At 42.4% G+C, this 21,225-nt stretch overlaps 1 protein-coding gene across 1 annotated transcript in view; it reads left to right on the top strand.

The window, feature by feature from the left end:
- Positions 1 to 20,765, top strand: part of Kdm5b (lysine demethylase 5B) — a 69,764-nt gene extending 48,999 nt beyond the window's left edge. The window contains exons 15-27 of the mRNA XM_041648032.1: positions 1,109 to 1,290; positions 1,852 to 1,976; positions 2,444 to 2,594; positions 2,755 to 2,869; positions 3,395 to 3,750; positions 5,028 to 5,166; positions 6,487 to 6,666; positions 8,151 to 8,309; positions 9,090 to 9,575; positions 12,314 to 12,425; positions 14,274 to 14,428; positions 15,746 to 16,066; positions 16,599 to 20,765. Of these exons, the coding sequence (XP_041503966.1) occupies positions 1,109 to 1,290; positions 1,852 to 1,976; positions 2,444 to 2,594; positions 2,755 to 2,869; positions 3,395 to 3,750; positions 5,028 to 5,166; positions 6,487 to 6,666; positions 8,151 to 8,309; positions 9,090 to 9,575; positions 12,314 to 12,425; positions 14,274 to 14,428; positions 15,746 to 16,066; positions 16,599 to 16,736 (2,619 nt within the window). The 3' untranslated portion in view covers positions 16,737 to 20,765. The remainder of the gene's footprint in view (positions 1 to 1,108; positions 1,291 to 1,851; positions 1,977 to 2,443; positions 2,595 to 2,754; positions 2,870 to 3,394; positions 3,751 to 5,027; positions 5,167 to 6,486; positions 6,667 to 8,150; positions 8,310 to 9,089; positions 9,576 to 12,313; positions 12,426 to 14,273; positions 14,429 to 15,745; positions 16,067 to 16,598) is intronic.
- The last annotated feature ends 460 nt before the right edge of the window (positions 20,766 to 21,225 follow it).

Below are 21,225 nucleotides of genomic sequence, written 5' to 3' on the forward strand. Positions count from 1 at the left end.
GATTAGCTACTTGGGGAGGGAGAGTGATTTTAGGCAATGTACCTGTGGGAGGTTGTCAAGTCTCCTGTGGATGACCCCACACTCATGTACCTATGGGCAACACTTAATTGGACTTACTGAGTTACTAAACACAAACAAACAAAAAAATGGAGATAAAACTGGGAAAAGGGCCTTCTAGAGGTCAGATGGGATGCACTATAGTTGAAATGTTTTCTTTGTGACTTTAAAATGTTTTCTCAATGGGACTTTATCTCCTGAATTACACATTTTCTAACTTACTAAATGGTATGTTCAAGTAGCTTTCTGTCTATTCCTACTACAGCCATCTTGGTTTGTTGTATTAGTTTTTCTTAAACCTTTTTTTTAGTTTTAAAGTGTGTGGTGGGGTCAGAAGAGGGCATCAGACCTCCTGCAGAGCCAGAGCTGCAGGCCTTGTGAGCCAGGAACTCTGTCCTCTGCAGGAGCCATGTGTGTCATCTCTCCAGCTTCTCTGTTGAGGAAGATGCTAGGGATCAAATCCAGGGCTTTGTGCACTGTAGGCAAGTGCTCTGTGAGTTGCATTGCCATCACCAGCTGCTTTTTATATTTTCTGTGATAGAAAGCCTATGTCTTTTTTTTTTTTTTTTTTTTTTTTTGATTTTTCGAGACAGGGTTTCTCCATAGCTTTTGGTTCCTGTCCTGGAACTAGCTCTTGTAGACCAGGCTGGCCTCGAACTCACAGAGATCCGCCTGCCTCCGCCTCCCGAGTGCTGGAATTAAAGGCGTGCGCCACCACCGCCCGGCTCTATGTCTTTCTTTTGCTCTTCTCTGTGTTCAAACTTCAGTAAAGTAAGTTTGGAGTAAGATAGGCTGCTAACCTCAACAGTATTAATTCAGCATTGCTTTTGTTTATGCTTAGATCAAAATGGTTAGACATGGGGCCTTACCTTACCCAAGGAGGGATTCCCGCTGGACAAGTGGATGCTAGGCTATTGTTATTTTGTAATCCATTTAGTTTTAAATCATGCTTATGGATTTTACTAAGGCTTTAAAAAATTCTGTTCATGCTTGTTTTGGTCTTTTAGATTGTATTATTCTTTCAAAGCTTCTAATATAGATTTAATTTTAGGGAGTAATTGACTCAGAAAGAATGGATTTTGAACTGTTGCCAGATGATGAGCGTCAGTGTTTACAATGCAAGACAACATGCTTCATGTCTGCCATCTCCTGCTCTTGTAAACCTGGCCTGCTTGTTTGCTTACATCATGTGAAACAATTGTGTTCCTGCCCCCCTTATAAGTATAACCTGCGGTAAGTAGTAAGGATAAGTTTTGGTTTTTGTTTTTTTCCTTTGGGAAAGCATGGAATCGTTTATTTCTCTCTTTGTGTATACATGTGCATATGTATATATTGGTTCATGTGTGAGAGAGAGAGAGAGAGAGATCACATTCATGTGTGCTTGCGGAGTCAGAGAACATCTTTAGGTGTTGTCTTTGGTCTTCCACCTTGTTTAAGTTTTCCCGGTTCTTGGCTATACGCCAATCTGGTTGACCCATTCGCTTCCAGAGAGTCTCCTGTCTGTATCTGTATCATGTAACTGTATCAACACTGCTTTTACATGGTACCTTAGTCTGTGAAGTGACCAAGGCCATGGCAACTCTTTAGTCCATTATCCTCATGGCAGGAAACATGGTGGCCCCAGGCAGACATGGGTATTGCTTTCATGGAAAGTGCTTTATCCATTGAGCCATCTTCCCAGCCTGCGCCTAGTTTTTACTCAATGGCATCTCTAATTTAGGTCTTTGAATGTTGAGGATAAAACACCTTTCTCCACAGTCACCTGTGTCAAAGCTGTTTGTGCTCTGTGTCCAGGTATAGATACACTCTGGATGACCTCTATCCCATGATGAATGCATTGAAGCTTCGAGCAGAGTCTTACAATGAATGGTCCTTAAATGTGAATGAAGCTTTGGAAGCAAAGATCAATAAGAAGAAAAGTATGTCATGCTTTTATTTAATTGTGATTTTTACCAGCAAAGCGGACTTGGATTTTGTTGTTCCAGCTTTCAGTTATCGACAAAACAGATGACTGAAAAGAGCCTAATTCATCCGTAGCTCTGCCTGAACAGGGTTCCAGATCTTTGGCAGAGGTTTTTGACTTTTTGAGACACGGTTTATCTAACAATTCTAGCTGTCCTGGAACTCACTCTGTAGACCAGGCTGTCCTCGAACTCAAGGAAATCTGACTGCCTCTTCCAGGTGCTGGGATTAAAGGCATGTGGCACATCACCTGACCTTGGCACAGATTTTAAATGAAGAGTGGACAAAGCAGTTTGCCTCATGAGATAAATGTTGTCTAAAATATAATTATAATGTTACGTTTATGGATGGGCCTTCTCCACTCTGTTTTGTAGTTAATTATAAACCTGATGATCAAAGAAAGATGACGTGTTCTTTATTTTAGGTCTGGTCAACTTCAAAGCTTTAATTGAAGAATCAGAAATGAAGAAGTTCCCAGACAACGATCTTCTGCGTCACCTGCGCTTAGTCACGCAGGATGCAGAAAAGTGTGCCTCTGTTGCCCAGCAGCTGCTTAATGGCAAAAGACAGACAAGGTATATACTTTTGATTATTTGAGATGTTAATCTATGGCATCTGAACCTAGAAACCTATTACAATTTTTCCATTCCATCCTAGATTCTGTGCTATTGGGACCTATGAGTAATGAACATATGTGTTCTCATAGCTTCCTCGGGCCCTTGTCTTGTCTTACAGGTACCGATCTGGTGGAGGAAAGTCTCAGAATCAGTTGACAGTGAATGAACTCCGACAATTTGTGACTCAGTTGTATGCTCTTCCCTGTGTCCTTAGTCAAACACCATTGCTAAAGGTAACGTTGTAAAGATGTGTGTGAGGATTTGGGGGTAAACACCATATTGTGTATACTCTATTGGCATTATTAAGTTGCCTTCTTCGTTGTTTAATTTGCATATAGAATGATAACCCACACTTCTAATCCCAGCACTTAGATCCTGAGGCAGGAGAACTGCCATCAGCAAAAAGCCAGTCTGGGCTCCATAATAAGTCCAAGGGAGCTAAGAGATGATGGTTCAGTGGTTTTGAGCTCTTGCTGTACAACTATGAGAACCAGAGGTTGGATTCTAGCCTCCATGTAACAAATTAGGCATCCTGCACATGCCTCTACCCCAGTTCCAAGAGAGCCCTGAAACAGGATTATTGCCAAGACTGACTGACATGTGTGTTGCCTCATTCACTCAAATTATTACTGACATAGTGTGGCTTTCACTGGTTGTGAACTTCAGGTTTGAAGTTTGAAAAAAGTACTGAGGTCTGATTTTGATGGGATGCCTTGTACTAACTATTTGGCTTTGCTTGCTTACTTGCTTGCTTTTAGGATCTCTTGAATCGGGTAGAAGATTTCCAACAACATAGTCAGAAACTACTGTCTGAGGAAATGCCTAGTGCTGCTGAGCTACAGGACTTACTGGATGTCAGCTTTGAATTCGATGTTGAACTTCCACAACTCGCTGAGATTCGTATTCGCTTAGAACAGGCCCGTTGGCTAGAAGAGGTGCAACAGGCTTGCCTAGACTCCAGTTCCCTTTCTTTGGATGATATGAGACGACTCATAGACTTAGGGGTGGGGCTGGCTCCATATGCAGCAGTGGAGAAAGCTATGGCCCACCTGCAAGAACTGCTTACAGTTTCAGAGCACTGGGACGACAAAGCTAAAAGTCTTCTTAGAGCAAGGTAAAACAAAACACATTTTAATCTCTCTCTTGGGAAGTTTGGATGACAGGTGAACTTTAAAACATAGAGCACAGAAGCCAGCATACTGTCCAACATAGCTGTCCTTGTAAATACTTGGACCAAAAGCTTACCTGTTTGGGCCTGCTTTGAAATATGGGTAAAGAAAATTAGCCAGGGTTAGTGATACACACCTTTAATCCTAGCACTCAGGAGGCAGAGACAGGAGGGTCTCTGAATTCAAGGCCAGCCTGGTACGCAGATTTATTATATTCTCCAATAATACTGTCTTTGGGAAAAGAAAAACTTTATAAATATAGAACTGTCCCAGCACTCGGGAGGCAGAGGCAGGCGGATCTCTGTGAGTTCGAGACCAGCCTGGTCTACAAGAGCTAGTTCCAGGAGAGGCTCCAAAGCCACAGAGAAACCCTGTCTCGAAAAAACCAAAAAAAAAAAAATATATATAGAACTGTTCAAACTTACAGTTAATAAATAAAATCCGGAGTCATGAAGAACAAATGTCTGAGAGTTTTATTCTGTGCAGTGATAATGCAGAGTATTTTCAGTAGAAATAACTATTTTTGCGCTTGCTGGGTAAGTCAGGATGTTTAATCTGAATAGTTTTTAGGTTGAGGTGTGTTAGCCAGAGGTGAAAATGAAGTTATTCCTTAGTCTTGTTTTCTATATAGCAAGCAAATCTTTATTGTTTAGTGGGCAGCATAAGCATTAAAACATCTAGGTTACAACAGATGATGCATTCTTAAAATAATGGTCATTGAGCAAAGGATGTAAACTTTTTTGTATTGTGCTTTGTGTTAATGATTTAGAGATTTTCTTAGTTCATCTGATTCTTGACATCTAGCATAACACAGAATAAATTACTAATTGTGTATTACTTTATGCAGTAGAACTTCGTTATCATAAAATCGGGAATAGGTAGAAATAAAATGGTTTTGGAATCTGGGACTGAGGAGATGGTTCAGCTGTTAAAAGTGCCTTCTGCTTTGTCATCTCACACAAGCTTCATCTGCTTGACACTCCAGCTCTGCAGGCACGTTTTCATGCACACACTTAGACACACACATAAAATAAAATGATGACAATCTTACTTGCTCTTCAATCTTAATCATTTCAAATGAGTTTACTTGATATGTAGTGGTCAGTACCCTTAATAAAGATTTTTTGTAAACCATGATGAATTTGTTTAGAAATTATTTTCCTAGTCTTTTGGAAACTTTAAGAAAAATGCAGTTCTGATTCTTTGTGTTTTGCTTTTATAGACCACGGCATTCTTTGAGTAGCCTTGCTACAGCAGTAAAGGAGATTGAGGAGATCCCTGCCTATCTGCCCAATGGTGCAGTCTTAAAAGATTCAGTGCAGAGAGCCAGAGACTGGCTTCAAGATGTAGATGCATTGCAGGTTGGTTAAAAATAAGAAGAAAAATGTCCTCAATATAAGTGCAATTAGCTGCGGGTTTTTCCCCCTACCTGGACAGAAGTAGGAAAGAAGCTTTTCAAGTAGTGGTTTTCAGCAGCCCTTGTTTCCTTCAGTGTTTGACAGCAGAGGGGATAAGCAGATGGATGTGGAGCAGGTTACAGCCCTCTGGTAACTGAACTGTTAGCTTACAAGTGTTAAATCTCTAGTCTGGCTCTGAGACCCTTGACCCTGAAAATATGACAGCTCTCAAGCATGTAATGACTATGCGTACAGGTTTTTTAGATTATTTTTCATATGTATGATTGTTTTGCCTGTATGTATATCTGTGTACCATATGTATGCCTGAGGAGTTCAGAAGAAGGTGTTGAATCCCCTGGAACTTATAGGTGGCTGTAAAATGGCTTCACTGTGGGTGCTGAGAATCAAACCTGAGTCCTCAGGAAGAACAGCTGGTGCTGTTGACCTCTTTCCAGCCCAGTTCTATAAAACATCTTTTATTCCTTGACAGTTTCCCTAATTTCCTTCTCCCACTCCTTGGATAGCCTCCAGTGGGTCCCTCTCCCCTTTTCATGGTCTCCCGTTTTTTTTTAGCCCATGGACCTATCCTTGACATAGGAGTCAGAATCTCTGGGATGGGGACCAGGAAACTGTGTATAAATAAATTTCCCAGATGATTTCTTGTTTTGCGCTTGAAGACAGGGATTCTCTGTAATAGCTTTGACTATCCTAGAATTCGCTTTGTAGACGAGGTTGACCTTGAACTCAGAGACCCTCCTGCCTCTGCCTCCTGAGTGCTTGGATTAAAGGCGTGTGCCACCATCACAATGATTCTTTTATGTGCTAAAGTTTTAAGAAGCATTAAACTTTCCAACTTTCTAATTGTTTTCTGAATAATTTATACTGAATTATTTTAGTAATTCAGTACTGACCAAGTGAATTGGGGTAATGCTGTTGTTTATCTTTCTTAAAATGCAAGTCAAAAGTCTTAAGTTTGTTCAAATTTATTTCTTTTGAAGTAAATTTCTTTGCTACTGTTCATAAGGACCAGTGTCGTACATGAATTTATTAATGGGTGTAAATAGAAATTTATATGTGGGTAAGAATAACCAGGCAAAAGGAATAATTATCTCACAATTTTTTATCCATTGGAGCCTAGCATTAACTAAATTTGTGGGCTGTTTGTTAAATGAAAAGCAAATGTTGCTCTCCCCCCCTTGGTGAATTTAATATGTTGAAATCATGGGTCATTGTTCTTGTTCTTTTCCTATTTTGCATAGAAATATTCTTTTCTTAATTTATTAGGCAGGAGGACGTGTGCCAGTGTTAGAAACACTCATCGAACTTGTTGCAAGAGGCCGATCTATCCCAGTACATCTGAATTCTTTACCAAGATTGGAGTTACTAGTAGCCGAGGTTCAGGCTTGGAAAGAATGTGCTTCTAAAACATTCTTGACTGAGAATTCTCCATATTCTTTGTTAGAGGTAAGTTTGCAACCATCTCTAATTCGAATACTCTCTATAGCATGCAAAAGTAACCTTGTTGGTAGGTGGAATTTTATCTCCTACCCGGGCCCGCAGCCATTCGGTACCAAATAAATACACATAGGCTTATATTAAGTACAAACTGTTTGGCCTCTTAACTCAGACTTATTATTAACTAGTACTTACTACTTAAATTAACCCGTAATTCTTGTCTATGTTTAACCACGTGTCTTGGTACCTTTTCTCAATGAGGCATTTCATCTGTGGCTTTCTCTGTGACTGACTGGTGACTACAGACTACAGCCCTTCTTCCCAGTATTCTCCTAGTCTGGTCACCCCACCTATACTTCCTGTGTGGCTAATGGCCAATCAGCGTTTCATTAAACCAAAACGAGTGACATCTTTACAGTTTACAAGAGCATTCTCCCACAGCACTCATGGGTGGCTCTATCTACTGTGGCTTGTTCTTAGCAACCTTAAATATTTCTGGCTACATGTAGGATACACAGTCCATTGATGTTTAGAGAAGAACATGTTTCCATTAGGTTTTGTTTCGTGTACAATGGAGTCTTACTCTGGAACCAGGTGGTCTTGGAATTGTGGCAGTCTTCTGCTTTTTCTCTCCTGTTTAGGGACTGCAGATGTGTACATCATACCTGGCTGAGTAAAGGTTTCTATTTATGGTCAAATTAGACTCTACATCTGACTAATTTATTACCTTCATTTTATCTATTTTTATTTTATGCGTATAGATATTTCCCTACATGTGTGTCTGTGCACCATGTGTGTACAGTGCATATGGATGGTAGAAGATGAAGTCTGTTTCCATGCAACTGCTATGAACTGGGTGGGTACTGGGAATTGGATCCCAGTCCTCTCAAAGAGCAGCCAGTGTTCTTAATCACTGAGCTGCCTGCATTTTAGTAAACGCGATAAATGACCTTACTGGTGAAGTAGTGCTGCACACCTTTCATCCCAGCACTCAGGAGGCAGAGGCAGGCTGATCTCTGTGAGTTTGAGGCCAGCCTGATCTTCAGAGCAAGTTCCAGGACAGGCTCCAAAGCTACAGAGAAACCCTGTCTTGAAAAACAAATAAACAAAAATGACCTCACCAGCTTTTCATAAAAAGTGGTTAAGCTGCATTTTTTTTATATTTCTTGTAAGCTGATTTTTATGCTTTATCATTGTAATCTGTTAGCACATATCACTTTTACTTACTTAATTAAATCTGTAACAAAGTTCTATTTTTTTTTCAGGCATGCTTCTCCCCCCCTTTTTTTTCTTTAATCATTTTTTTATCATTTCTTTGTGTGTGTACACACGTGCACATATGTGCACATGAGTAGAGTTTTCAGACTTAGGCAGCACGTTTCAAAGAAAATGATAGATAATAAAAAATGTTCATATAGCCTGCTATTTAAAGTCTGTTAACTTACCTAATCTGAAATTTGTTTGAACAATGGTTGTGTTTTCTCTCACATTAGGTGCTTTGTCCTCGTTGTGATATTGGCCTTTTGGGGTTGAAAAGGAAACAGAGAAAATTGAAGGAGCCTTTACCAACTGGGAAGAAGAAAAGCACCAAATTAGAGAGTCTGAGTGACCTGGAGAGGGCCTTAACTGAAAGCAAAGAGACTGCTTCAGCTGTACGTAGTAGAATGTCTTTTTCTGGTTTGTTTTTAGGGAGGATCGCTTATTACCCTTTCAGGTACTATGTGGAATATTAGCACGTTTAGTGGGATAACTTGAAAAGTGCTTGACTTTGCCAAAATGTCTTTTAAAATTGTCAAGTTTAAAGATAGCTGTTATGGCCAGGCTGTGGTGGCACATACCTTTAATCCCAGCCTCTACAGAATGAGTTACAGGACGGCCAGGGCTACACAGAGAAACCCTGTCTTGGAAAACAAAAACACTGTTTCAGTGGGGGTGCTTGAGCACCCCCACATACGCACGCACACACGTGCCTAGCCCCATTGTAGTTCAGGCTGAATTGAAGCTCATGCTAGACTCAAACTCAGTCTCCCGAGTGCCATGCTTTCATTCTTGAGCTACCACACCTGGCTCTAGACTTTTCTGTTATGTTCCTTCCTAGAAGGCCACCCAATCTAAGGGAATGAAACCTAGTAGAGAAGGTCAGAAATGGGCATACAGAAAATATCAGCACCAGTCTTTTCATAGAAGTAAATATTCAGGCCATAAATGTACAGGTCAGACTTTTAAGAGGTTAGGTGATTGTTGATACTGTGTGCTAGGCGCCTCTCATTTGTAGTGTTTGCAAATGTTGGCAGTGGAATGTGGCTTAGCTTGAGACAGAGCTTGCTCTGGATTTGAGTGCAGAGAATCTACTTTGGAGTGCATCTAATGAACTTAGAGTTGTAGAAGATAGTTCTCTGTGACCAAATCCTTGATGGCTAACTCCTTTTCAGATGGCAACTCTTGGGGAAGCTCGCCTAAGAGAGATGGAAGCTTTGCAGTCTCTCAGATTTGCCAATGAAGGGAAATTGCTGTCACCTGTCCAAGATGTAGAGATGAAAGTCTGCCTGTGTCAGAAGACACCAGCTACTCCCATGATCCAGTGTGAACTCTGCCGCGATGCTTTCCACACCAGTTGTGTGGCAGTACCTAATATTTCACAAAGCCCCCGAATCTGGCTTTGTCCTCATTGTCGGAGATCAGAGAAGCCTCCATTAGAGAAAATTCTGCCCCTGCTGGCCTCCCTGCAGCGTATTCGAGTTCGTCTTCCTGAGGGGGATGCACTTCGCTACATGATTGAAAGAACCGTGAACTGGCAACATAGAGCCCAGCAACTGCTTTCTTCAGGGAATCTAAAACTTGTGCAAGACCAAGTGGGCTCTGGACTGTTGTTTAGCAGATGGCAGGCCTCAGCAGGACAGGCACCAGAGACAAACAAGGTGAGCCTGGGTTTTGTGGGGTGTTGACATCTGCATAGCTCTGTTATTCTGTCTGATGTTGTTGTTCCTGAGACCATCTCTCTTCCTGTCACTAGCAATATGGCACTTCCCTGTTAGGGTCATTTACCTCTGCTCTGTCATTTTAGTTTTCTCTATCCCTAATTGTCAGGAGTTTTTGTTTGTTTGCCTTTAACATTATCATTAATTATCATTGTGTGTGCTCGTGCACATGCATGATTTAAGGGCCTGAGTATGAACATCAAAAGGCTGTTTTTTATGGAACAGTTCTGTCTATACGGGTTCTGAGATCTGGTCATCAGGCTTTTGTGCTGTAAGCCATCTCACTGGTCCTGCTTTTTGTTTTTGAGATGAGATCTCCCCTAACCCAGACTGGTCGTGAAGTCACTGTGTCTGGGGATGATGCTGAACTTCCATCTTCCTGCCTCTCTGAGTGCTGAGGTTATAGGCATGGGAGACTATTTGGTTCTGGGGAATGATACTAGGGCAAACACTTGACCAAATGAGCTGTATCTCCACTGTCAGGAGTCTTTCTTAGACATTCTGTTTCTGTTGTGCACATGTGTACCTTTTTGTATATATAAATAATTTTTCTGCTTTATTCTGCTAACCTGTATGCCTGTTTGATTTATGCATATAGTTTTATTTTAATTTTGCTTGATTGAAATTTCATATAAGTCACTGTGCAAAAAGAGAAACCACCACTTGCTTTGTTCTTTTTAGCCTTTAAGGAAGAATAGTATTTCAAGAGTGCAGATGCATTTGCCCTTTTATTTGTGTGTGTACACCCCTGGGCAACTTCCTTAGGAGCTGTCTATCTTTTTTTTTTTTTTTTTTTTTTTTTTTTGAGATAAGGTTTCTCACTAGACCAAGACTCACCAGTTAAGCTAGCTTGCCCAGCCAGTGGGCTCCAAGGATCTGCTTGTCCCCCTACTTACTCTGTGGTGCTGGAATTGATGATTAGTTCATGCTGCCGTACCTAGTGTATTGTTTTGTCTGTTTGCTTGCTTTAGTATGGGTGCTGGAGAGAAACTCGTTCTCACTTAGGACAAACACTTTACAAACTGAGCTCTCTCCCAAAGTTCCTATTCATGATTTTATCAAAAGGTAGATTCTTCAGGCCATCATTGCAGTGGTGGTCAGTTTCTTGTTGTCTCCTGTAGGTGGGTTGCAGGAAAAGAGTGTGAAGATAAAGGAAAGTGCAGCTAGAATGGCAAGAGTCAATCTTTACATTTAAAAAGGTTGAGCCTCTACAGAATGAGTTACAGGACAGCCAGGGCTACACAGAGAAACCCTGTCTTGGAAAACAAAAATACTGTTTCAGTGGAGGTGCTTGAGCACCCCCACATATGCACGCACACACTTTCCTAGCCCCTTTAATCCCAGTACTTGGGAGGCAAAGGCAGGTGGATCTCTGTGAGTTTGAGGCCAGCCTGGTCTACAAGAACTAGTTCCAGGACAGGCTCCAAAGCTACAGAGAAACCCTGTCTTGGAAACAAAACAAAAAATAAAAATAGGTTGTTTTGTTTTTAGATTTGTTATTTATGTGTATGTGTGTTTTACCTGCATGTATATGTATACTATGTATGTGCCTGGTGCGGGCAGAGGTTTGAAGAGGGCACTGGATCCCCTGGAACTGGAGTTAACACTATGTGGGTGTTGGAAATTGAACCTAGGTCCTCTGCAAGAACAAGTGATCTTGACTGCTGAGCCAATTCTACAGCCCCTTTAAAATTGATCTTATAATTACATGTGTTTGTATGCTCACACACAGGAATCATTCTCTCCTTTCACCCTGTGAGCCCTTATCTTTGAACTTAGGTCATTTGTCATAGTGGCAAGCACCTCACCTGCTGAATCATTTTTCTGGCCACCTGTCACAATATATCTCTGTAACAAAGATATTTACAAACTGAACACAGCAGCACTCAACTGTACCCTTTGCTATTCAGAAGGCTGAGGCATGTAGAATTACTTGAGCACAGGAGTTTTAGACCAGGTTGGACAATGTAGAGGCACTCCCATCTCTCTAAACAGCTGAAGACTAGATATAGCCTGGTGTGTTTGCCTGGGGCTTGACCCCCAGCACCATAAAGGAGAGGGAAAGAGGAGCGAGTCACAATTCTTGTGCTTGGTTGATCTCAGATGCAGGAGTTGAGTGCTTAGCAGAGCACAGGTGAGGACTGAAAATGGCCTGTCTTTGTTTCTGCAAGTGATTAAATATTTGTTGCTGTTTGGATAGCTAGCAGCAGAATGAATCACTTGTATTTCCAAGACTGTACTGAGAATTTAACTTTATTAAGGGAAAGGACACAATTATTGCTTGTCTTCTTGAGATAGGCTTTCATAGAGCCATGGATGTTCTCAAACTTCTGATCCTCCTGCTGTTCCCTCCCAAGCGCTGGGATTACGGGTGTATGCCACCATGCCTCTCTGTTGCGTGCCCTTTGAGTAAAAAGAGTTACATAAACATTTGGAAGGTGGTGTGATCTGTTCTGTCAAGAGAAAATGGTTTCTTTCCCCAATGTTTTCACCTCTCTGAGATCAGTCTGAGTAAAAATTGGGAAGTTGAATGGCTTTGTTTCTGGGAGGGTTGGTTTGGCCTGTTTTTGGATGCCAGAGGAGACTTGCTGAAATTATTCTAGAAGCTCCTTTCATTGGACTGGTCAGTGTTTTTTAATTTGCAAAAGCCTTGTAATAAGGTATTTCTCTTCTATTAGGTGTCTCAACCTCCTGGTACAGCATCCTTTTCCTTGCCCGATGACTGGGACAACAGAAGCTCATATTTACATTCTCCCTTCTCTGCTGGACAGAGTTGTGTCCCCCTCCATGGTTTGTATTTTATTTTATACTATTTGTAGATAGTAATAGGCCACCTTGCCTAGGGTTTTGTAGTAGATAATCTAGTATCCTATAGAACTCTATATCCTTGTTAGGTATGATGTTGCATATGTATAATACCCACATTCAGGAGGCTGAGGCAGGAGAATTAAGAATTCAGGGCCTTCTGGACTATGTAGCAAGGCTCTATTTCAAAAACAACAAATAAACAAAAAATCAAATACCTGTATTACTTTGCATTTTCTAAATAATGAATGATGGATCATATTTGAAGATTTTTAAATGCAAAGGATACAGGAATGCATCCTCTTTCTTTGAGGAATAAGAGTTAATCCTATACCAGCTAACACCAAGCACCATGTATTTAGGTCAGATGCTAAGTCATGGACTTGTTTTAGACTTTCAGAGGATAATAGAGGTAACCCGTATTTGAAACCTACCTCCTCTCTCTCTCTTTTTTCCCTACTTCAGGCAAGGTCTTGTTAGCTAAGGGTGGCCTCAAATTCAGTGTTTAGTAGAAAAAGATCTCCCCCCCTTTTTAAATGTGTGTGTGGGTGTTTTGCCTGCCTATATCTCTGTACCATGTGCATGCAGTGCTTATAGAGGTCATCAGATCCCTGGGACTGTGATTACAGACATCTGTGAGCCACCATGTGGGTGCTGGGAAGTTAATCCAGATTCCCTGGAAGTGCAGTCTGAGCCATCTTTCCAACCCCAGACAATGATCTTGAACTCATGGTCCAGATTCTGTCTGACAAGTTCTGAGATTACAGATGTGTGCTATCACACCTGGCTTTTTCCTCCTCCTTTTCTCTCCTTCCTCCTCTTTTCCTTCTTCGTGTGTGTGTGTGTGTGTGTGTGTGTGTTTGAGATGACAGTTTCATTAACCTAAGTTGGCCACAGACTCCCTATGTAGGTGAGGATGAACTTGAACTCCTGATCCTCCTACTTCCAATTCTTAAGTGCTGGGATTGTCAACATACATAGTCTTCCCAAAGGAAGACTGCCTAAAGAAAGTGTTAACTGGAATCATGATCCTTAGTCATCCTTATCAGTATGTTTTTTGAGACAGGGTTTCACTATGTAGTTCTAACTGTCCTGGGAACTCGCTCTGTAGAACTGGCAGTCCTGGAACTCACAGAGATCTGCCTGTCACTGTCTCCTGAGTGCTGGGATTAAAGGCAGGTGCCACCACCGCATGGCAGGCCAGCAGTTTTTGTGACAGTGAGATCTGTCATGGTGAAGAAGTGATCTCTTTTGTGTTAGCAGTAGGTGAAGAGTGAATTCTGATGAAGTGTGGGTATTTGCCCTGGAACCAAAGTCTTATGGAATCTACATTAGCCTCTCTTTGTTGTATTGTGGTGTCTTAGAAATTTTATTGCTGTGAAGAAATATACCATGACCACAGCAACTCTTATAAAGGAAAAACATTTAATTGGCTTACAATTCAGAGGTTTAGTCTATTAAGATCATGGCGTGATATGGTGATGTCCAGGCAAACATGGTGCTGGAGAAGGAACTGAGAATCCTACTAGATCTTAACTACAGGTAGGAGGAAGTGAACTGAGACACTGGCATGGCTTGAGCACATGTGAGACCTCAAAGCTTGTCCCTACAGTGACACAGTTCCTCCAACAAAGCCATACTTAACTCCAACAAGCCACATCTCCTAGTGCTGCTCCTTATGAGCTTATGAGGGCCAGTTACAAAGTACCACATATGGTTTAGACACATTATATAAACCTAACAAACTAAATGGGGACAGTCTTGTATATCCGACACGCTTACATGTGCATGTACTAAATTTCTCTGTTCCCATTCTGATTGGGTCTTCAACAGGTGTGAGTCCAGAAGTGAATGAATTATTGATGGAAGCCCAGTTGCTCCAGGTATCCCTTCCTGAAATTCAGGAGCTTTATCAGACTTTACTTACAAAGTCAAGCTCTGCTCAACAAACAGACCGAAGCTCACCAGTTAGAGCCAGTAGTGACAAGGTGAGTGGCAGCTGCCGGGAAGCACATCTGCAGCATTTGCACGTAGTGCCGCTTCCCTCTGACTGGGTGAAAGAGATGGCTCTGTCTTTGAGCCATAAGAGCTTGCAAACTGTACCTCACAACTCCATGGAACAGACACTGAAGCATTTGCAGCAGTCATGGCTTAGATTTTTTTTTATGTCTGGGCTTTTTCTTTCTTTCTTTTTAGGGACCTGTTCTCATCACTCTGTTGAGGTAACAGTGAGAAGCAGATTATTTTGCACTATAAAAGCAATGCGATCAAGATGGAATTTGTAGTTGAATGGCCTTTGTTAGTAAAGATTTTAAAGATGCTAGATAACAAATGTTTTCTCCACTCCTCCAAACCAGGACGTAGAGGCTGACAGTGCTTATTTATCCTTAATACCAAAAGACACTGTGTAATGTCCTATTCCCCCGTACTCCCCCATCCCTTTCATGTGTATTTTTGTATGATGTGTGCTTATGTGTACATGTTTTGGTGTGCATATGTATATGTATGCTTGTGCACGTGGATCCTGAAGTTGATGTCTAGAATCTTTGATTGCTCTTTGCCTGATTCATTGAAATAGGATTGTTTAATTGGACAAAGAGCTTGCAGGTAGGCTAATCTTGTTAGCCAGCTTCCATGACTGAAACCACAGACAAGCCACCACAGCCGTTGAATATTGACATGGATTTGGGGGCTCCTTCTGGTCCTCTTGCTTTCATGTCAGGAACATTAACTGCTGCAACATCTCCCCAGCCCCTGTAATGTCCCCTGTTAAGGAACTACTGCTCTCTTGTATCTCTGTAAGCCCTGTCACACAAAAAGGCCCTGAGAATATAATCAGGATAAAAATATGAACTAGGATGTCTGAAACCTCAATGAAAAAGACCCTTTTGAGAGGTACCCGGAAGACTGATTACAGAGCAGTTAATCATTTTACTGCTGTAAGGGCTGGAGTGAATGTCCTTCACAAACACTTGATAGAATAGCCGGTCACTCACTCAAGGTGAGAAGAAGGGTCTGTGTGTATCTTTGCTCTCCTGGTGCTAGTGGGCTACTCTGAAGGTCAGTCATGTCATTAATCATTAACAGCCTTCCCCAGTGCTCCCCCAGGTCACAAACAGCGAGGAAGGATCCTGGTAGTTAAGCTGTTATTCTTGAGGACTAGGAGCGGGGAGATGGTAGTAGTGGTTAAGATGGAACACACTAAGGGATCATTTGGTTTCTCGTTCGCATATTTTCTTTTGTTGCATCAGTTTTAGTAATGGGCAGACTGAAGGCTAAAGTTGAATTTGCCATCTCCCATCCAGAATGATTGCCTTCGAGGAAAGCGAGATGGAATCAACAGTCTGGAGAGAAAACTGAAGAGGCGCCCCGAAAGAGAAGGCCTTTCCAGTGAACGGTGGGATCGGATTAAAAAAATGCGGACACCCCAAAAGAAGAAAATAAAATTGAGTCACCCCAAGGACATGAACAATTTCAGATTAGAAAGAGAGCGTAGCTATGACTTAGTCCGTAATGCTGAAACGCATTCCCTGCCCTCAGACACGTCCTACTCGGAGCAGGAGGACTCTGAGGATGAAGATGCCGTCTGTCCCGCTCTGAACTGCCTGCAGCCAGAAGGCGATGAGGTCAGTGAGGTTTGGGCCATAGAGGACGCTTCCCCTTAACTCAGAAACCCTGTAAGCTAGACCTCATCTCCTCGGGGCTCTCTCCTCTGCTTGTCTGCTTTGAGCTGATCTGAATGGATTGCTCAGTTCCCCTACTGATATCTCTGCTTTTAACCATCGGTCCTGGGTCTCCTCCCTTTTCTTGAAGAAACTCTGGTTCTTCCCTTTTTTCCTTCTCTTGCTCCTCCAGCTTTCGCCACCCGGCGCCCGGAAGGTGGGAGGGATGCTGATGGAGTGCCCTTGTGCTTACGGTCCCAGGGCAGCGGCAGCGCTGTCTACCCCAAAGCAGGCACAACTTGAAGAGTGACTCTGCCTCGGTTGCTTTGGCGGTGGGACAGCTAGACTCCTGTGGTTAGCTGTTGTGCCAGAGGCCCCAGTGCTGAGACAGTGGCCATTAGTCGCACACGGCCTGAATATCTTGAGGCTGGCCTGCCCAATTTTGAATGGCATTTTTTTCCTCTGAACACCCCATCTTCCTGCTCTTTGTAACCAGGTGGACTGGGTCCAGTGTGATGGCAGCTGCAATCAGTGGTTTCATCAGGTCTGTGTTGGTGTCTCTCCAGAGATGGCAGAGAAGGAAGACTACATCTGTGTGCGCTGCACTGCAAAGGACGCACCAAGCCGAAAGTAAAAACAAAACATACTTCATATAATTCAGGACTCCAACAAAGAAGATTTCCTCAATCTCAGCAAAGCTACAGGACTGGGGTCAAGCCAGCCTGTACACGGTGCTATTTCTATTCCTTGCGGGATCATTTTTTCCAGAACTCTTTGAAAAAAAGAAAAAAACAACTAAAAAAATTTTTGACACTTTTTGTATTTTTTCCTTAAGAGCTGTTTGTGGTTGTCGAATTAAACTGCTGACTGTTTTTGCAGGGGTTGCCGATTTCGAAGGTGTTGGAGTTTGCACCTTTTGTGTACAGCATTACCATTATACTTTTGCCTGGGATATACCGGCTTAAGAGTTCAACTCAGTTTCAGGGCCCAGCATGGGCACCAGAATTCCAGTAACCCTCACTGAGCGACTGTTCTCCTTAATCTGTTACCACATGGGGGCTTTTTAAGTTTTTCACTTTGGGGTTTTTGTTCTTTTCTTTCTCTACTTCTTTTTCTTTCTGGTAGGTTAGGTTTATTTATCTGAGCAATAACTTCTATGTTGGTTTCAGTGGCTGGAATTAAAACAAAACAAACTTCTCAAAAGTGTGTTGGTGCTTTAGCATTTGGTTAATGTACAGAACGCAATGTCTAGTTTCTAGTGTCACTGATGACCTAGTGATGTAGAAAGAGACTGCGCTGTAAGTAATCGCCACCGCTGTATTCTGGCTTTGTCCCTGCCCATTCTTCCTCCCCTATTTTTTTTTTTTTTAGATTGTATCAAATGTTGCAGTTTATATTGTGGAATAATAAATCCTTGGTCCTATTGTAACACTAGACTGCAGCTTCTTCTGCCCCTCTACCTTGTGGTCCAACGGAACCAGAAGGGGTTGCTTGCTTGTGCTTCTCCCCAGGCAGGCTACAATAGGAGTGTGTTTTCCTTCAAACTTGCAGAGACTGTCTTTGTAGCCTGATTCTTTAGGTAAGCCCTTGTCTTCATGCTCCACTAATAAAGAACCCCTATCTTTAAAGACCAGAGCCAGTCCTTCAAGCCATGCTTTTTATAAATAAGCTCTCAGAATGTTGGAGTTGTTCCCACATCAGTCCAGACTTGAAATAAGTCCTTATGAAATGTTTTTTATCATTTGACTTGTCAGGGAAATTTGGTCGAGAGTTAAGATCCTGGGATTCATCATCTTAGAGAGTTGGTTTTATTGTATCAGTTGAAGGGAAACTTGGGACTACCAGTCCTGCCTTGCCTGGGCTTCCTCTCCCAATTCTGTAGTTCTGTCCATCTTCACTGGCTGCAGGCAGCCATGCCCCTAGCGGTATTCCTTCATTCTGCAGAGGGACAGGGTTCCTGGTGAGCAGAACAGCAGGCTCGTGCTCACTTCTCCTGAGTTGTCGCAGACACTTGCTTTCCTCACTGTCGATAGCCATAAGCCTGATGGTGGGTAGAGCTAGTAGTTCTTTATAAAACATCAAAGTTTGTGATGGAGCAGAGATTTATACTATCCCCTTTATGCAATCCAGACGATTTAATCTGTTTAAGAATAATTCCTAGTGGTCTGCAGTGTCCTGCAGTTGGTTGCTGTGGCGTCTCTTGTCCGGGGATGAACGTAAGCTTTGAAGGGGACACTATGGAGACCAGGGGTACAGCTCAGTGGTAGAGCGCTTGCCTAGTATAAGCAAGACCCCTGATCTCATATCCTGCACTACCAGTAAAGAACTGCTGTTAAAACAAGTCTGCCTTGATGGCCTTTCAGCCCTAGTATGAGCCTTCTCCCTCCAGGTCTTAATTGTTTGGTTTGCTCATTGGAGGTAAGAGTGTCATGTGATCCAGGCTAGTTATGTAGTCAAGGATCACATTGAACTGACTGTTGTCAGGCCTCTACCCCTGAATTCTGGGGTTGTAGGTGTGCACCACTATGCCTAGTTTATGTGATGCCAGGGATCAAACTGAGGGCCTTGTGCATGCCAGGCAGTCACTCTGCCACATGAGCTCTCTCTGCACCCCTCACCAGATTTTCATGTGGACCTTGTGCACAGTCTCTGAGATAGCTACTACTTCGTTGATGGGAGATTTGAACAGTCTCCTCCCACAGTGGGAATCATGTTTTTTTCTCTTTTCTTTTTTTAATGTGTCAAATCGATACCACAACAGAAGTGTCAACTGCACAAAATCATACTATGAGTCAAAATCAAATGACACCTAGGATTTCTTCAGGTGTATTTATTTATGCTACCTTGTACAGTACCTAACACTGCAGATGTTAGAGCCATTCAGCTTCCAACTTGGGCCACCTGTTGTCCTGACTACAAACTAAAGCTTTATTAAAAAATACATTTCATTATGTGTTAGCTTTGAAGCTTGCTGATACCTTAGCAGGGGTTCTCAACCTGTGGGTCAAGACCCCTTTGGCAACTCTATCTCCAAAAGTGTTTACATTACAACTCTTAACAATACCAAGATTACAGTTTTAAGTAGTAAAGAAAGTAATTTTTTGACTGGGGGTCACTACAACATGAGGGTCACAGCACTAGGAAGGGTGAAAACCACTGATTTAGAGGAACATTGGATATAAGATTAAAATGGCAGCTGACACATGAGTTTCCATCTTAATGGCCCTGCAGTCCTTGGACTTAGAGAAGAGGACTGGAGTTAGAGCCTTAGTCAGGAGGGGGGCAAATAGCGAGATTGGAGCACTCTGCAGCAAAGGCTGGGACAGAACACTCTACGTCACTTGAGTGACTGTTACCGGAAGGCCTCTTGTGGAGCATAAAGAGCCTGTTTTCTATATATAAAGCTGTAGCTAGAGAAAGCATAATTTGACCTTGCTGTCAAGAGGCTCACTTGGGGCTTGGGAGAGTGAAGTGCCACTTCAGTGGTGGACAGTAATACAAACCTGCTTCATTCTGTCAGAGAGGAGAGAGAGAGAGATCTTCTGATCTGATTTGGTAGAAGTGGTGAAGATGCTCCTAGTTTGCCCACCATTAAAAGCAGTGTTGTAAGCTTGTGTAGTGGCACACACTTGTAATCTCAGCACCTAGGATGCCGAGTAAGGAGGATTGTGAGTTTGAAGCTATCCTGGGTTAGTAAGACTGCCTCCAGAAGCCAAAGCAGTGAGTCATGGCTTTGGGTGTCATGTGTAATCGATTAGCTGGAGGGCAGTAGGTGCTTCCTTGGTGGTGGTTGAAGTTGGGCTTCTCTCAGCAGGGCTGTACTCCAGATGTCTTGTGGAGTCAGTTCTCCTGTCTTTACCTGTTTCCCAGGGACCACGGTGGGCTGCCAGGCTTCTGCAACAAGCACTGTGAACCATCTCCAGCCCTGCGGCCTTTGTTGTGGATTTCTACATGTCCCTCTTCCCATTCCATCTGGATGGATATTTGGTAGTCCTGTAAGACCTGCTTATGTTTTGGAGCAGGCATGATGAGATTTAGCGCCTATGGTTGTTTTTTTGGGCCCAGTTGTGCTTGGGGTGTTCCATGTAACTGGAATAGATTCCTATATACTCGTAACAGGAGGTGAATTGGACAGCAGGCATTTGAAATGATCAGTAAGCTTTAAGACATAGCTGGTCATTCAGTAACAAACTGACATATATTAGTCTGTGTGCTACCATCAGCCTATATTAAAATGTTCTGTTGAACTGGGGATGAAGCTCTGAAAACACTAGCCTAGCATGCACAAGTGAGGCCCAGGTTTCCTCCTGCCATGATGCTGCAGAAATCCTGACTCGGGAATACTGCTTATGAAGAACTTTTGAAGAGCCGTGAAGACGCTGTACCTGTGAGCTCCATTTGGAGTGCCCTTCCTCAACAGTGACTGAAACTCCGGAGATTATGGCTTCTCCCTTGGTCCTTTGCATGTGGCTCAAGTCTCTCATCTGCTTGAGAGGCTTCATATGTAACTTGTAAAGAAAATGCTGCTAAAAAGTTCTAAACAAAAATGGTATAAAGCAATATTGTTGTAAATCTATTTTCCAGGCATAATCAATTTGTAAGGTATATTTCACTCTGCAGACCTATGTAAACAAAATTCATGTTTAAGCATTACATAAAAATGTTTCTGTACATTTTAATCAGTGTAAATGAGGCATCTCCAGCCAGCCAACACTCCCAGTTTGGGTTCTGGGATAAAGGGTAAAGGGCTGTGAACTGGTAAGTTCAATTGTGTTTTGAATTTTTGGGATAACCTGCCTTGCGATAGAGGAATGGCATAGTGAGTTTGCTTGTTTCAGGCAAGTAGAGATCACAGGGTTACCTTAAACATTTGCCTTCCAATGTAAGATAGACCAACGATGTGGAAAGCTTTATACTAGAAGTTGAGCAGTGTTGTTGCCCCTGCCAGTGCCGTCCCACTGTCCTGGCTTTGCTGTGAGCATGCACAACAGAAAGCCATTGTACATATGATTTGGAAAAAGTGCATCTAATTTTAATCTGCATCATAACCATGTAGATTTATTATACTTTGAAGTTGATAAGGGATGAGGGCCTGCAACAGGTTGTAAGTGCTCTCTAGGCAA

This window comes from Microtus oregoni, unplaced genomic scaffold (assembly GCF_018167655.1).
Source record: "Microtus oregoni isolate MIOR12 unplaced genomic scaffold, Mior012 000003F_ref0000135, whole genome shotgun sequence".
NCBI lineage: Eukaryota > Metazoa > Chordata > Mammalia > Rodentia > Cricetidae > Microtus > Microtus oregoni.